This window comes from Cebus imitator, unplaced genomic scaffold, assembly GCF_001604975.1.
Source record: "Cebus imitator isolate Cc_AM_T3 unplaced genomic scaffold, Cebus_imitator-1.0 Scaffold461, whole genome shotgun sequence".
Lineage (NCBI taxonomy): Eukaryota > Metazoa > Chordata > Mammalia > Primates > Cebidae > Cebus > Cebus imitator.
In genome coordinates this window covers 1,123,095-1,139,893 of record NW_016107776.1, presented here as the reverse complement: position 1 = coordinate 1,139,893, position 16,799 = coordinate 1,123,095, and the positions used below count along the sequence as shown (strand labels likewise).

General features: G+C 50.2%; 1 protein-coding gene and 1 long non-coding RNA gene across 12 annotated transcripts in view; one reads left to right on the top strand and one right to left on the bottom strand.

Moving 5' to 3' along the window:
• The window catches only part of LOC108291645, an 8,303-nt gene extending 5,879 nt beyond the window's left edge, over window positions 1-2,424 (top strand). For both annotated transcript variants that reach the window (XR_005197344.1, XR_005197343.1), the window contains exons 3-4: window positions 1,510-1,630; window positions 2,109-2,424. This is a non-coding gene — a long non-coding RNA (uncharacterized LOC108291645). The remainder of the gene's footprint in view (window positions 1-1,509; window positions 1,631-2,108) is intronic.
• Window positions 1-16,799, bottom strand: part of CLTCL1 (clathrin heavy chain like 1) — a 128,738-nt gene that overhangs the window by 11,430 nt on the left and 100,509 nt on the right. For 9 of the 10 annotated variants that reach the window (XM_037732647.1, XM_017512088.2, XM_037732649.1 and 6 more), the window contains 8 exons: window positions 16,127-16,310; window positions 14,590-14,782; window positions 13,829-13,986; window positions 9,419-9,583; window positions 7,993-8,100; window positions 4,763-4,930; window positions 4,540-4,689; window positions 390-521 (listed from right to left, as the gene is read on the bottom strand). In XM_037732647.1, coding sequence (XP_037588575.1) covers window positions 390-521; window positions 4,540-4,689; window positions 4,763-4,930; window positions 7,993-8,100; window positions 9,419-9,583; window positions 13,829-13,986; window positions 14,590-14,782; window positions 16,127-16,310 — 1,258 coding nt within the window. The remainder of the gene's footprint in view (window positions 1-389; window positions 522-4,539; window positions 4,690-4,762; window positions 4,931-7,992; window positions 8,101-9,418; window positions 9,584-13,828; window positions 13,987-14,589; window positions 14,783-16,126; window positions 16,311-16,799) is intronic. The other variant, XM_017512095.2, reaches the window with a different exon arrangement.

Sequence of the window (16,799 nt, the reverse complement as noted above, 5' to 3'; positions counted from 1 at the left end):
AAAAAAAAAAAAAAAAAAAGATCACTGATCATAGATCACTATAACATATATAATAATGACAAAATTTGAATTATTGTGAGAATTCCTAAAATGTGACACAGAGACACAAAGTGAGCACACACTGTTGGAAAAAGGTGCTGACAGACTTGCTCATTGCAGGGTTACAATCCTCCAGTCTTTTAAAAATCACAGAATTTGAGACGCACAATAAAGTGAAGTGTGATACGAGAGGTATCCTTGTATCGGAAACCTAACAGAGTTTGTTACACTGGTGAATCTTCAAGTTGGCTGGGGGTCATTTCAGAAACTCTACAAAGGTGCTGTCATTCAGATAACTTTGTCAGAGCTAGCCCAATACACTCTTCTACCTGGGGTTTTGGCTGACTTACCTTTGAAAAGAAACTGACTGTCCGGGTGTGGTCTAGCCGGGAGGACAGCACCAGCAGCAGGTCATTGATGAGGAGTGGTTTGTAATCCAAATAGAACTGCAGGGCTCTGTAACATAGTTCAACGTTGGCAACCTGGTGGGAGGAACAAAGCTGAGGGTCAGTCCCTGCCCCTGTGTCCGGACACCCCAGGGCTTCTTCCAGGTTTTGCTCAAACGGCACTTTACTACTGAGGCCTGCCACGACCACCCCCTTAAGACTCAATGGCTCGTGAATGTGCCTCCTTGCATCCCTGAGGTATTTTTCCCCCTAGCACTGACACACCAAGCATTTTTCTTCAGAGGCCAGCCTCAGGGTTCCCTGCCTCAACCCAGCACTCACACTGGTATCTGATGCAGAGTCGATGCACAACCAGTATCTGCTGAATGAATGAATGAATGAAGTGTAATCAGCCAGAATAGAGCCCAACAGCAAAACCAAACAACACTGTATCTTTCCATCCAAGCAAGATTACCCCAGCCTTTCTTTTGAAGGCTCAGCCTGAGCTGTAACCAAGTGGACAGCACATCCTGTGACATCCCCAGAACTTTTCAGCTGAAACACTGTGGTGCTCAGAACCTGGGTGAGACCTGATGGCCAGCCCAGGCAGAGCAGACCACGCTAGTTGGACCCTGTGCCTGTCCTCCTGGGTCTCGAGGTCTGGCCAGGCTGCTTTGTCTCAGCACTTTCCCTACTGGTCTGCCACCATTCTCTTGCTTGGCGATGTCATTTGGTGGCTTGCTGACTGTGGCATCAATGTCCAAGGCCTGCACACAGCTCTGCTGTTCAGGGAACATGCCAGCATGGCCATGAACCAAGCCAGTGGTGATAAGTGTGTCTGTGCGAGTGTGGGGGAACCTGGGGTATGTGCAGGGCACAGCTGGAGCTAAAGCCATGCTGGGAGCCTAGGGTGCTCACCATTGGAGCCTCCAGCACCGCTAGGTTTGGGTAACCTGGCAAAAATGTAGAACCCAGTGAGGTCTTCTGACTAAGAGGCAGACACAGAGTGTCCTCATGGCCCCTCTATGGCTTACTGACCACTTCAGGGTCTCTGCTTTTTCCTTCTCTTGCCCTTTTGTGCTAGAGCACTCACCGTCACCAGAGATTCTGACCCAGACAGGCAGCAAGGTCCCTAGTACCCACCCCCATGGATGCAGAGCAGAATGGTGACCTGGCCTCATCACAAAGCTTCACCTGTGGCACTGGTGAGCCCCCAGACTCAGCCACAGGCCACTGTGGGTCCACTCATGTCAGAGCTCTAGGATCTGTCAGCCTTCCAGGCTGGCCCTTTACTCGGCAGCAGCAGGGCCAGGTCAGAGGGTCTCAACCAGACATCTAACAAAAAGAAGGGCGGTCAGGATGTGATGTGGGGCTGAGGGGGCGGGTAGGGACCCAAGCTCACCTTCTGTGGTGAGTCACCTCAAAGCACCACCTGCTTCCCTACCAACTGCAAGGCTCCTGGGGCCTCCCTTGAAGGAGAGGAACCATCTGAGGACAAGCCCATTTCACTGAGGCTCTTCGGGGCATCATGTGAGTGGGCAGACTTGATGTGGGGCACCAGCAGTCCTGGCTTCTCTTGCGGGACAGCTGGGACGATGTGTGCTCTGGGCCTTTTGAACAGGTCCATGCAGCATGGCCGGAACACCATTTAAGGCGGAGCACAATTGCCATGTTCCCACCCAGTTCCTCTGGTGCTGAGGCCTTCGAGGGACACGCACATCTCTGCTGGGTTAAGCTGCTGGGATCTGGAGTCCTCTGCACCACAGGAGGAATCGGGGGCCCTCTGGAGTGTCCTCCAGATCCAAGCTTAGAGACAGTATGGGGCGAGTCCATCAGCCATGTGCCAGGACACGGAGCACTGGCAGGCCCATGCCCACTAGCACGGTCAGCTAGCACCTCAGAAGACATGGTAGTATCCCTGTTTTATAGAAGAGAAAACTGAAGGCCAGGAGCGGTGGCTCATGCCTGTAATTCCAGCACTTTGGGAGGCCAAGGCGGGAGGATCACCCAAGGTCAGGAGTTAGAGACGAGCCTGGCCAACATGGTGAAACCCTGTTTCTACTAAAACTACAAAAATTGGCCAGGCATGGTGGCATGTGCCTGTAGTCCCAGCTACTCAGAAGGCTGAGGCAGGAGAATCGCTTGAACCCGGGAGGCGGAGGTTTCAGTGAATCGAGATTGTGCCACTGCACTCTAGCCTGGGCAATAGAGCGCGACTGTGTCTTAAATAAATAATTTTTAAAAAACTAAAATTAAAATAAAAAAAAAAGAGAAAACTGAAGCTCAGATTTCATCACAGGCTCCAGGTTGGCCGGCTAGTGTACTATGCTGCATGACCCACAAGAAGCGCCCACTGGATGCCAGGCACCTGCTATGGTCCACTTGGCCAGGAGGAAACATGAGGTCCATTGTATTCATGGGATAACGAGGTTCACAGCAGTGACACCCTAACCCACATGGAGAGAGACAGTGAATGGCTGAGCTGGGGTACCCCCTGTTTGAGTTAGCAAGGCCCCCTGCTCAGGCTGCCACTGCCTAGCCTGTGGCCCAGCCCTGTGGCTAAGTGGATTCCAAAGCACCTGCTATTGTGTACCCTAAATACAGACTGGCTGTCACCCATCTGACTGGCCCCTGCACCAGTGAGTGTCCTGCTGTCCCCTTCACACCTGAGCTGACAGTGTCTGTCTCCCACATGGCAGTGTGTAGTAGAAGCATCATGAGTCACACTAGGAACTGGACCTGGCCATCAGCCCTGCAGGCAGCAGATGGGAGATGTTGTTCTTGCACACAGTGAGTCTCAGCTGTCCTGCTATTATTTTATATGCCACTAAGACACAAAGTAATGGCCACTTCCACCATGGCTCAGCAATTTTTAAAAACACCCTTGTATCAGAGGAGTTAAAATGTGAATAAAGTACACACAAGATTGATTAAGTATGGATTTTCCAGCACACAGACATATCTACAAAGCACCAGCCATACGTGCCAGGCCATGGTAAGGTGTGATCTGGCTGCACTCCCTCCGGTAACCTGCAGACTCCGCTCAGGGTGGGATGCCCTGGCAAAGGCCCCCGCCTTCATGCACCACCATGCCCAGTAACACGGATGTCCTCCAACAAGAAGCTCTGGTGTGTGGCCTGGTGCTCAACACTGGGGTCCTTCAAACAGTTCCCAGGAAAGGCAGAGGCTGAAGGCCTCACCCTGCAGCCCACCTGCCACTCATGGCCACCCTCAGTCGCCGCATGTGGAAAAGAAGGTGCATGAGAGAGGCCACAGCTCACTGCTGTGCTGCTCCAGTCACAGCGGACAGTGATAAGTCAGTCACTCAAGGACCATGGCACAAAGTACAGATACCCAATGCAAAGGGATGGGGGCCGAGGATAGAGAATTCCAGCCCCTTCACCAAAGTCACACACACTGCTGGAGAGAGTGAGTCCTGAGGTTGAACTCCCTAAGAGACCAGAAACAAAACAACAAAGGCTCACTTGACCATGGCACCCACCCGACACCACCCAAAAGTGTGGCGGCTAGCAGAGGAACTTGGGTCCCAGTTTAGCCCAGGGAGGCTACAGGATGGAGGCCCACTCCCAGACAGGTAAGGCCGAAGGTCCTAGCAGCCTTGGGCTCCTTCACCCACTAGGAGTGTTTACTGTGCCTCTCACAGGTGCCTGCACTCTTCCTCCAGGGCTGGCAATTTTGCAGGAAGAGACATGAATTTTAAAAATGGTCTGATGGTGAAAAACAACCACAGGAAGCGGGGCTGGGAGCCTTGAGCTGATAGGGCAGAAGGAAGAGCAAACCAAGGCCTGGCCACAAGGGCGTAGTGTGGTGGGAGGGGCAGGCAGGGCTGCAGGGCTTCAGGGCCATGGCTGCATGCTGGCCTGACCCTGTCCACAGCTTAGCTGTGAGGCCCTGGACAGGTCACCTGCTCTTCCTAAGTGTCAGTTTCCTTCACAGATGGAACTACCACCACTTGCCCAGAGGGTGGTGGACTCATACAAGTGAACGCACACACGGCATGGGGGCATACTGGCACTCAATCCACTCCTGCCTGTCCATTCCCCACACCCAGAATAGGGCCTGGCAGGAGCCAGTGCTCTGTGTCCCCTCTTACCTTGGCAATGAGGTCCTTGAACTGACCCCCCTTCCAGGCCTCGGTGGGGTGGCTCATCATGGTGAGCACGGCATTGTCATACTCCTCGTATTTGTCATAGAGGAACACCAGCTCAGCCCACAGGTGCGCCTGTTCTGCAGCCTTCAGCACCTGGACAGGGAGGCCAGGGTCGTCTTGTGCCGCATGTGGCCACAGCCGCCAGACTGCAAGGAGCAAACGGTACCTTTGGGATGTTGACACGGGACCAGAAGAGCTCCAGGTGCTCCAGCATCTTCTGTGGCTTGAATTTGGAGTAGAGGATGGCCAGTTCTGTGAACATGCCCATGTGAGCCTGCTCCAAGCCCAGGGCCGCTTCCAGCAACAAGATCAGCTCCTCAAAGTAGCCGCGATCCTGAAAGACCAATAGCCACATGTGGGGCAGAGTGATTGCACACGTCCCACAGCCACCCTCCAGCCCATGCCCACACTGCAGGGACCCTCCAGCCCATGCCCACACTGCAGGGACTGTGCTGGTAACTGGGAATGATCCTGAGGAGCCACGTGTGAAGAAAACGTGTGCACATGCTGTGCTACAGACCATGCCATTCACTTAGCAACTTACTGGATCATCTGACAATTACCAGTAGCACACTTCACTACAATTTTCAAGTTTAGTGAGTGCAGATTAGTAACACCATTTTTATGAAAAGAAATAGAAAAAGAAAAAAAAAGGAAGTGGCTGTAATGGTGTCTGAGAATGATTGGTTTTAATCCTTGCCACAGCTCATGACTGAGATCCTGGCTCCAACAAGCCTACCACTCCACTCACGATGCCAGGCCGCTGCTGTTTCACTGTGTCCCTAATTATGATGGCCAGCCCCTTGCATTTAGCCCCACGCCCCTCTGTCATGCTCCCTAGACAAGACCAGATGTCTGGTTACGCCCTGCTCAGCATGCAGACACCCTGGAGAAACACCCAGCAATGAGACCCTCTCCCTTTAACGCCCACACCCCTGGGAGAGAGGGCCCAACCTAGAGGAGTGCCTCACACCTCTTGCTTTCCCAAGGAGGACACCCTTCTGTGCCCCCTCCACTCTCAGGCTAACCTCATTTCTCCATGGCGCACTTGTCTGCTGGCAACATCCGCACCCCCCAATCAGCTATAGACAAGCCGCCTGTGCTTCTGTCTAGAACCTGCCCAGCCCGCAGCTCCATCCCACCGGCTCGCCTACCAAGGCCATTGCTCTGGTGACTCCTCCTTTCTCTTTTGCCTTATCTTTTCTCTCCACAGCTGGGTGCAGCGAGCATCCCGCTAATCCTCTTGTCCTAAATGCTTCCTCTTGACCCCATGGCCCTGCCAGCTACTATCCCATTTTTTCTACTTCCGTTTGCAGCAAAAACTCCTCAAAACAACTGTTCCCATTCCTCTCCAGCCACCATCAGGCTGAGTCTGCCCCAAGCTCCACGTCACGGGCAGCCCCCTGGCCCTGACATCCTGCTGTCTGCCTAGCAGCAGGCCCTGGCCCTGCTGACCGCTCCCTCTTCCCCAGTGCATCCAGAAGCCGGCACACTCTCTGGGTTTTCTTCCCACTGTACTGGCTGCTCCTGCTCTCTTCCTCAGCCCACCCCTGCTGGGCATTCCCCAGAGGATGAGTGAAGGTGGAGAGGCAGACTGGATCATCTACATGTCAGCAACTCCCGGTTCACTGCTCTAGCTGGGCTCCTCTGCGGAGCTCCAGAAGTGTCTCCAACTGCCTACATGATGCTCCCACCTCAGCATCCAGTGGGCAGCTCAAGACTTAGCACCATGTGTCCAAAAAGTAATTCCTGTCCTTCCCTTCCACGCCGTACCTTCAGTCTTCCCCTCATCCACTGGTGATAACTCTGTATTTCTACTCATGCAAGCCAAAACCAAACAGAGTTATCCTTGGCTTTTCTCTCTCACTCTACATCAGGGCATTAGCATATCAAGGTGGCTACTCATTCAAAGCATACATCCAATCCTGATGGCCTGATCACCTCTGACCCTGTCACCACCACCCTTAGAGTCACTGTCCCTTCTCGCCTAGACCACTGCAACAGCCTCTAGCCGCTCTCCCAGCTCCTGTGCCTACTCCTCAAGTAGTGGTCTCACCACATGAGCCACCATGATTCTTTTACTTCTTGACAGCCCTGCACCCATCCCAAGTACAGCCCGTGTCCTTCCTATCAGCCTGAGATCTGGCCCTCTGTTAGCTTCCCTGCCCCATCTCTGGCTCCAGCCCCTTCCTTGAATACACAGCACATTCGTGCCTCAGGACTCTGCCTGGGCACTGACCCTTCCCTCAAATGTCCGTGTGACCAAATCCTTCCATTTTTTCAGGTTTTTGCTCAAATGTCACCCCCTCAATTGGTGCTACCTCAACTGCCCCTTTATGAAACTGCACCCAGGCACTCCAATGCCCTCAAACTGGCTCCATTTTCCTGTATAACTCATCACCTTCAAACACACGATATCATTATTCATTAGGTTTGTTGCTTGCCTGCCAACCTTGCTGAATGCCAACTCAATTACATAGAGGCTTTTCTGTTTTGCCCACTGAATAAATTATTGAGAATAATGCCCAGCACATAGTAGACACTCAAATATTTGCTGACTAAATTGTTCTTTTGTCAGCACTGGACTACTTGATTATCCTCCCTGTTGGCTTTCCAATTCATTTCTCAGGCGCCTCTCCAGGGGTAGGAAAGTGTTTCTCATCGAAAATCCATCATACTTAGCCTGATAACTGGACACTGTGGTGCTGGTGTGAGCCCCTCCAGTCGACGTCTCACACAGTGAGGGGGTTGGCATTCAAGTTCCATGGCCATGGTGACACTGCTGAGCAGATTTGCATCCCATCTTCGTCTGCCTTGACTAACCACACCTGGTGTGTCACGTGGCTCTAGGAATTCCACAGGTGGAAACCCAGGCCCCTAAACACACAAATCACTGTCTACCAACCACTCAAGAGAGCCTACTTACAGCATGAACACACAAGGCCCCACCCTTCCAAAGGTCCTTCCCTCTCTTGCACATGCTTTGTCCCTAAGGCACTTGATAAACATGCCCTGTGGGACTACACACTGTGGGAACTAGGCTATGGTCTAGAGCTCTGCCACCACCAGCCCAGTATTCTCAGCAAGTTATCCAAGGGCTGTTCCCATCATGCAAGCCACTGACTGGCTTCTGAAGGCCCAATAACACAAGAGAATGGAGAGAGCTTTAAAAACACGAAATTCCAGCCAGCCATGAGGTCGAGGATCGCCAACAAGACAATCAAATTTAGTTTATAAATGACCAGCTAGTACATGAATCTTCCTCTCAGAGGCCATGCTTCATATCTGCAGATGCAGCACTGTGACGGTCACATGCTAAGGGGATGACCGTGCCTTTGTATGGAGTGTTTAGGCATCACCTGTCATCTGCATTACCAGCAGAGAGCATGTCATCACCTGGTAATAGCACATCAGCTCCTCCAGCTCATCTGCATGAATGACGATGTGAAGACCACACAGCTGAGCGAGAGGAAACTCCTGTCCATCCACGCAGGCAAAGCACACCTAGGGGATGGAGTGTCAGCGTGAGGGTCCCTAAGACAGGACATGGCACCACAGCAGCTGACTTACAAGGGACACAGCTGCAAATGCAGAAATATCAGCCAGTGGGGTGTTTTAAGTTGGATTCGGAACAAGTAGCTAACTCTAAGATGAACTGTACAAGATGGGGAGAAAAAATAATGACATTTATAATCTGCAGGCCAAGGGGGTGCTCAAGACCATGGAAAGAATGTTTGTGCATTACTTCTTAGGCCCTGAGTTTTGTTTAGGTGGCAGGAAAGTCATACTGGAATTTCAGGTTTGGGGTTTGAAAAAGAAGGCTAAAAAACAATGATCATCAGAGTGTATCTCATCTGAGTGCTGTTTTCATGGCAGAACTTGCTTTAAATCTTTTTTAGACTACTTTTGTTTTCTGCACTGCACGGTATGAATACTTAATGATAACAAGCCTTGGGAAGTGCAGAATTCTCCTGTGCAGAGAGGCCCTTCTCTGTGCTTCCTGAGAAGGCTGACAAGACCAACCCTGCACCACGGAGCTGGTGGGCGTGCAGTTTCCCTACTTCCTCCAGCTTCTATACACAGCACATGTTGCCAAGGTAGAGAAAGCAGAATGTGCAGATAAACAATAAATAACCACGTAAACCAGTGTCATTAACTTGAGATCTAATCTTTGGCCCACTGTTTCCTGTGTGTGATATGTACACCAGCATCCTGACGTATCTCAGACACGCACATGGAATTACATCATACATTCTGCATGATGACGTACTCCATAATATTGGCAACATCTTTTCCTGCAACTCTGCCTATTCATTTTGAACAGCAGGGTAGAGTTGTAATGCATGCATTAACAAAGGCCTTGACATTGGACCTTTAGGCTAATCTTAAGCTTTTATTAAACAATGTTGTTTTGCATATGTCTTCAGTTTTTTCTACCTAAAGATGATTCTGATATTATCAGAGAGCCTTGAGAAAATTTACCAATTTGCCACAAAGGACCAATAATGTAAATTTACATTGATTGTGCAAATACATGATTAAAAAGTGTTAGAAAATACTTAGAATACTGATAATTCTATGCTATTAAGGCTGCCTCTGGGGGCCAACTGGTCTGACATGGGGTTCTCCGGGGCCTCTGTTCCAACTACAAACACTAGCTTAGAGGCCCTGAGAATCCCAAGGGTTCAGACCCCTGCCTGGGCAAGAGATTGGTACCCAGGCTCATCCCACATGGCAGAAGAGTACTGAGCAGAACACAAGGGACATGGAGAGCACACCTGTCCAGAGCACACTCTGCCTTCTGCAGACGCCCGCAGCTCACCTCCTTCCACGTCCGGGTGCTGCTGGCCTTGCGGCTGTTGTCCACTGCTGCCTGATACTCACCGAGGTGAACCAAGGTGGAAGCCAGGCGAGCAAAGTTAGAAACATTGCTATAGAGCAGCTTGGCAGCCTCGTACATGCCCTCCTCGTAACAGCGGTCTCCAACCTATGGATAACAGGGTAGCTCAACTGAGACACTCTTCAATGAGAAGATTTCTCCAGAGCTGCTTTTTAAGTTCCTAGACGGCAGAGGTATTTTTCTGTTTGCTAGGGCAGTAAGCATCTTTCTGATCGCACTCGTGACCAGATGAAGTTGGCTTTGGCTTCCCAGTCCCTGGCCAACCTCCTCCACCTCAAGGGGCGCTTCTACCTGCCTGCTCCTGCGTAACCCTGCATTCTGGCACCTCTCAGGCCCTGGCTGTCACCTTCCACTTCTGCACCCCACAGGGCCTGGGCTGAGGAGGTGTGCTCCTTGCTGCATCCAAGTTGTTCCCCTTCCTCCCCAATAAAAACCATTGACAACCAGTCTTGTGTCACTCACCAGCCCTAGTTCCTGATGCCATTTACAAATCTTATTCTCTGGAAATTGATTTGACTTCCTATGTCTGGGGACCTTGTTCTGCGCACAACAACAAGGCACTACCATAGCCATACCTTACACCTCAGAAGGGAGCTGCCAGGCCTGGGAACCTGTCACAAGTACCTAGTCTGCCTAGTGCCACCTAGCTTACCATCCTGAGCACCTCAACTTCATTAGTCCAGTGACGGGACTGAATTTCCACAGCCCTGTCCATGCCCAACTTGCGCTTGCCCCAGCTGGCAGCTCCCGATCATGCTGGGCAGCTCCTGGCACTCATCCTTGACTATACTGATTGTTCTCAGTCCTGCTCACAGCTAGTTCTCTGCCCATCCCACACCTGTGGCTGCTAAACACAGCAGAACCCAAGCATGCTGATGGGTCTCCCTAAATTCATGAAGGCTAACATCAGATGGGCTGGCAACACTACCCATCCTATTTCCGTCATCCATGGCACCTCCCCCACCAGTCGTACATCCATCGCCCATGGCACCTTCCACATCACCCCTGCTTTTGTCATCCATGGCACCTCCCCCACCACTCCTACTGCTGTCGTCCATGGGCTCTCCCCTACCAGTCCAACTTCTGTCGTCCATGGGCTCTCCCCTACCAGTCCAACTTCTGTCGTCCATGGCACCTCCCACATCACCCCTCCTTCTGTCATCCAGAGCGCCTATCCCACCACCACTCCTCCCGTCATCCACAGCACCGCCCCTACAACCCTTACTTCCGCCATCCATGACATCTCCTGCACTACCCTACTTCCATCATCCATGGCACCTCTTGCACCACCCCTACACTTCTGTCATCCATAGCAGCTCCCCTACCATGCTCTTCCTGAGAAAACAAACTATCAAGAGAGGCTTTCACAGCACAGAGTCCATGGATGTCCTTCCTATGCCACCAAGGCCTGCTCTATGGATGCCCATGACTCTCTCTCTCCACATGCTCCATGTCAGGGTTTCAGCAGACCCCTGCATCAGCATCACCTTCTGCACTCATCCACTCTGACAAGTTTAACGAACCACTGTTCTTTTCTCTAGTTTAAAATAAAACAAAACTTGCCGGGCACGGTGGCTCATGCCTGTAATCCCAGCACTTTGAGAGGCTCAGGCAGGTGGATCACTTGAGGTCAGGAGCTCGAGGCTAGCTTGGCCAACATGGTGAAAGCCCATCTCTACTACAAATAGAAAGACTAGCTGAGCACGGTGGCAGGTGCCTGTAATCCCAGCTACTCAGGAGACTGAGGCAAGAGAATGGCTTGAATCTGGGAGACAGGGGTTACAGTGAGCTGAGATCACACCATTGCACGCTAGCCTGGGTGACAAGAGTGAAATTCCATCTCAAAAATAAATAAATAATAAAATAAAACAAGATGAACCCAACTTGCTCTTGCCCTCAACTTACCCAGGGGCTGTAAGCCTATTTCCACGCGTCCCAACAGAGCATAGTTCTCAGAGGGTATCTGTGTGTCTGTAACAGCTGAACCCTGTCTCAAGTTTTACCTTTAATTGTTTCATCTGGAATTTTACTTGGTTACAGAATTACGTGATGAACTTTTAACACCTTTCAAAACTTTAACCTAATTTCCAACTTTTTTTTTTTTTTTTTTTTTGGAGCAAGGGTCTCACTCTGTTACCTAGGTTGGAGTACAGTGGCATGATCACGGCACACTGCAGCCTCAACTTCCCAGGCTCCAGTGATTCTCCCACCTCAGCCTCCCAAATAGCTGGGACCACAGGATGCATCACCATGCCTGGTTAATTTTTTAATTTTTGGTAGAGATGGGGTTTCTCCATTTTGCCTGGGCTGGTCTTGAACTCCTCACCTCAAGTAATCCATCTGCCTTGGCCTCCCCAGGTGCAGGGATTACAGGCCCTATACCCCTTTGTTTTCTTTTTATTGTTTGTTTGTTTTTCAAAGACAGGGTCTTGCTCTGTTGCTTAGGCTGCAGTCTGGTGCCCCAATCACAGCTCACTGCAGCCTTGACCTCCTGAGCTTAAGTGATCTTCCTACTTCAGCCTTCCAAGTAGCTGTGGCTATAAGCACATACCTCACACTTGGCTAGTATTTTTTAGTTTTTTTGTAGAAATGGGGGTCTCACTATGTTGCCCAGGCTGGTCTTGAACTCCTGGGCTCAAGTGATCCTCCCACCTCTATCTCCCAGATTTGGGATTACAGACATGAGCCACCATACCCAGTCCCAACAACTACTTGGAACTTATTTTGAAATAAAGAGCTCAAAGTTCACTTTGTTGTTATTTTTTTCTTTTTCCTTTTGAGAGATGGGGGTCTCATTATATTGCTCAGGCTGGTCTTGAACTCCTAGGCCCAGGAGATCCTCCTACCTCGGCCTCCCAAAGTGCTGGGATTGCAGGCATGAACTATTGCTCCTGGTCCACTTTGTTGTTATTTATTTCAATAAATTGTGTACATTCCTCCAAAAAGAGTGCACTTATAATTAATATAGAGTTACAATACATTCCATCATCTCTTCACGTCTCTTTATCATGTTTTCCAGGGGTAACATTTTATCTACATGGCAGACTTCACAATTATTTAGATCTTTTATTTATGTTTAAGGTTTAAACATTTTGGCTTTACTCCTATTAAAAAAGGAATGTTTTCTTCTCCATTATGTTATCTGATTATTGGTGACATAAACAAAAGCTATTACTTTTCTTTTTGAGACAGAGTCTCGCTCTGTCGCCCAGGCTGGAGGGCAGCAGTGCAACCTCGGCTTATTGAAACCTCCACCTCCCGTGTTCAAGCAATTCTTCTGCCTCAGCCTCCAGAGTAGCTGGGACTACAGGCACGCGCCACCATGCCCGGGTAATTTTGGTATTTTTCAGCAGAGATGGGGTTTTGCCATGTTGACCAGGCTGGTTACAAACTGTGACCTCAGGTGATCTGTCCGCCTCATCCTCCCAAAGTGCTGGGATTACAGGCGTGAGCCACCATGCCCGGCCTATTAATTTTCAACATATATTTTATGCATCCAGGTTATTAACTCTGTCACAATTAATTTGTTTTCTTGTAAGTAAACTTATATACACCTGGATGTAAGTCTTCCCATCTCTTCTAGGAGAATCATTCTGATGTGTACAGCCAAGGGCATGTCAAAATTCCATGAGTCTCAATTTCCATACCAATAATAGCAACAGGTTACTTACTTGCTAGTGTGGCTTGCTTCTCACCACCTTTATCTGCATCACACTAAGGCAGGGGCCCCCAACCCCCATGCCACAGAATGTTGCTGGTCTGTGGCCTGGTCTGTGGCCTGTCAGGAACTGGGCCCCATAGCAGGAGGTGAGCCGCAGGCAAGCGAGTGAAGCTTCATCTGTATTTACAGCTGCTCCCCATTGCTCACATTGCCGCCTGAGCTCTGCCTCCTGTCAGATCAGCAGTGGCATTAGATTCTCGTCGGAGCGCAAACTCAATTGGGAACTGCACATGCGAGGGATCTAGGTCGCGTGCTTCTTATGAAAACCTAATGCCTGCTGATCTATTACCGTCTCCCATCACTCCCAGATGGGACCATCTAGTTGCTGGAAAATAAACTCGGCTCCCACTGACTCTACATTATGGTGAGTTGTATAAGCATGTTATTATACATTACAATGTAGTAATAGGAGAAATAAAGTGGACAATAAATGCAATGCACTTGAATCATCCCCAAACCACCCCCCAACCTGTCTGTGGAAGAACTGCCTTTGACAAAATCAGTGCCTGGGGCCAAAATGGCTGGGGACTGCTGCTCTGGGGAACATCCCTGGACCTAAATCTCACTGGCAGTGCACAGTCAGTGGGCAGTAGCCAGGGGGCATGGCCTACCTGCTGGATGTGGGCATTGTTGGGTCCATTAATATAATCTTCTAGCTCAGAAAGACAGTTGGTTTTAGCCAATGCAAAAATAAGTTCACTCTCTATATGGGACTCACAACCCTTTTTCCTGGCCATCTGCAGAAATTTAACGAGATCCTCCCAGCTGTCTAAAGACAGAAAACAAAGATAGGTTAACCCAGAGCTGATAATTTTAAACAAGGGCTCAATTCCTCCCATTCTGTCCTCAGTCAGACATATTTATCCTCCCGTTATGTCTTACTGGAAACTCAGACTCCAGATAATGTCTAGGAGGTCTTGACTATGCCCACTAGGCACATCCCTAGCTCAGAAGGGAAGAGGGGAGGGGCAGAGCCACACTCAGGCCGCCTCCCTGAGAAAAGACTTTGCCAGGAGACAGAATGCTTGTTCTGGACATGGGAGAGGTCGGTGCCACCATCAGCCTAAAGCACCAGAAAATCCCTAGGAATTTGGGCCTAAGTCACTGACTTGAAAATTACTACAGTGGCAGTATCTGGTGTGCTTAAATGATCTCACCTTGTAAAGGAGGGCAATAGTCAACTAAACAGCCAGTGTCAATAACAGAATAATGCTTATCTCAGGCTCTTGTGGGAAACGTTCATGAAGATGTGCTGTCTGATATCTCTGGATACATCCTATGCAGAGATCTGTGAGAATCTCTTCAACCCCTTGCTTCAGCCAAGTTCTGCATCAGTGAGATGCAGAGCCCCTGGGAGAGGGGATTCACTTACTGCTCCTGCTGGCTGCCTGAACAACTTCCTGGTAAGAGGAAGGGTCGTTCCCTCTGATATAGGAGTCGACGGCTTCCTTCACCAAGTCTTTCTGGAGCTGGGCTCGGGCCAGCTGACTCCACACAGCAGGCTCATTGCATCTCTCCGCAAACTCATATGCCCGGTCCAGGTTTCCAATGTGCTCAATCAGGACCTAGGGGTTATGAGAGGACTTGCATTCTCTGCAACACCTAGTTAGCTCCAAAAAGCAGACACATTTTTGTTTCCGTGTTCTGCTGAAAGCTGCATGACCACTGAAGTTCAGTCAGAAGCAATCAGGCAATAAGTATTTCTCAGATGGATGGGCTGAGGGGAGAGACGAGAGCCATTATATGACAACTGGGATGCCGAACAAAGAAGAGACACTCTAACAAAATGGCACAGAGATGGAGATAGCCAGGCTAAGCTTTCTGGGCCAGGGGTAGAACTTGGGACTTGCTCCTGACCTTGGGAGGAAAGACAGTGCAATGGAAACTGTAGAAGAGCCAGGTGCGGTGGCTCACACCTGTAATCCTAGCACTTTGGGAGGCCGAGGTGGGTGGGTCACTTGAGGTCAGGAGTTCAAGACCAGCCTGGCCATCATGGTGAAACCCCATCTTTTAAAAAAAAAAATAAACTGTAGAAGAGTTCACAAGAATTGCCGTGGGGAATAAGATGGCTCACCCAACAGAAACAGGCTTGATGGTTGTGCTTGACCTGGCAGGTTGTGCAGCAGTGAAGGCCACCACTACACAGTAGTGGAGGTGGTGGCAGCATCAGCTGCCCCTCAATATGATGACCTGGTCTGTCTCAAAGCAAAGCCATCGACCACGAAGGGGCACAAAAGAAGGGCTCCTAAATCGGGGGTTTCATAGCAGGTACAGAAATACGGTAAAGGAAGAGGCAAGGAAATAAAGAGAATGGATAGGAGGGCAGTTCCGGTGAGATGTCCTGTGGTTTACACCTGATTTGGAAATAAAACCAGAAAAGGCTACAGCCTGGGAAGAAAGGGATACGGTTTAAAGAAGAGTTCTTGGGGAAGCGGAGGGGCAGGCAGGGAAGGCTGGAGGGCCTGCTCTGGGAACCTGACCTCAGATCCTGCAAAGCTCCTGCTGAAGAGATGGGGGCATGGGGAGTGTGGGGGGTGAGTAGCATGCTGTAGAGGGCTGGAATGGTTGTCGTTGAGGGTAAAGTGTGAGTGCTTCTGAAAATCAAACGTTTGTGTCACCAGGGCTGACCACATGACATTGAGTCAGGTACCTAAGTCTGGGGGAGTGCTGGGGAGTGACTGGGAAGGGGCAGACTAACAGCTGATGGAAGGAGCACCCACAGAGAAGGTCAAGGCAAGGGGCCAGCAGGCTAGGAAGACGAGTTGCTGGTGAGGAGCAGAGAAGAGCAGGAAGAGATGCACTGGACAACCAGAGGGTGTGACACCCTTGGAGAGGACAAGGGCTTGCAGGGCACACTCATGGTGTGGCAGAGGGTGCTAGGTCCAACACCCTTGCACTCAGCAGCCCACCTGGACTGCTGAGGCATTCACATCAAACTTGCAGAAGACTGCGAAGGCTTCCTCATACAGCGCGCTGCTGATAGCGATGCTTGCAATGTCCAGTGCGTCATAGTTGTCCAGGCGGCTGATGTACTCCATGACTCGTGTGTGGTCTGCCTTGATGGCAGTCAGGATCAGCAGATTCTGTAGATTCCTGAGGAGAGAGGGCTGTCAGCATGGCATCCCAGGAATGACGCCTGTAGAAAGCATTTTTCGGCAGGTCAGGTAGTCCCAGATCCCCAGTTTTAGAAAAAGTCATTATTATACACACACCTGACTGATAAAGTAAACACAACAGAGTATTTGTGAAGTATTTGGGGTCTCAAAAGAAATAATATAGCAAAGTCTTGGGAAAGCACAGGTAAGAGAATCAGAACATGCCAATCAAATCACTGGGAGGACTGCTGGACCTTTTCAGAGCCCAGCCTCTGCCTCCTGTTGCAGAGGTACCTATTTTCCTACCTGTGCTTTCTTTGCAATTCATTACAGCTTTATCACATTTACTGTATTCTGAAGCAATATAGGTAGCTTTGCTTGTTTTTTTTTTCTTTTTTTGAGACAGAGTCTTGCAGTGGTGTGATCTCAGCTCACTGCAACCTCCGCCTCCCGAGTTCAAGCAATTCTTCTGCCTCAGCCTCCCGAG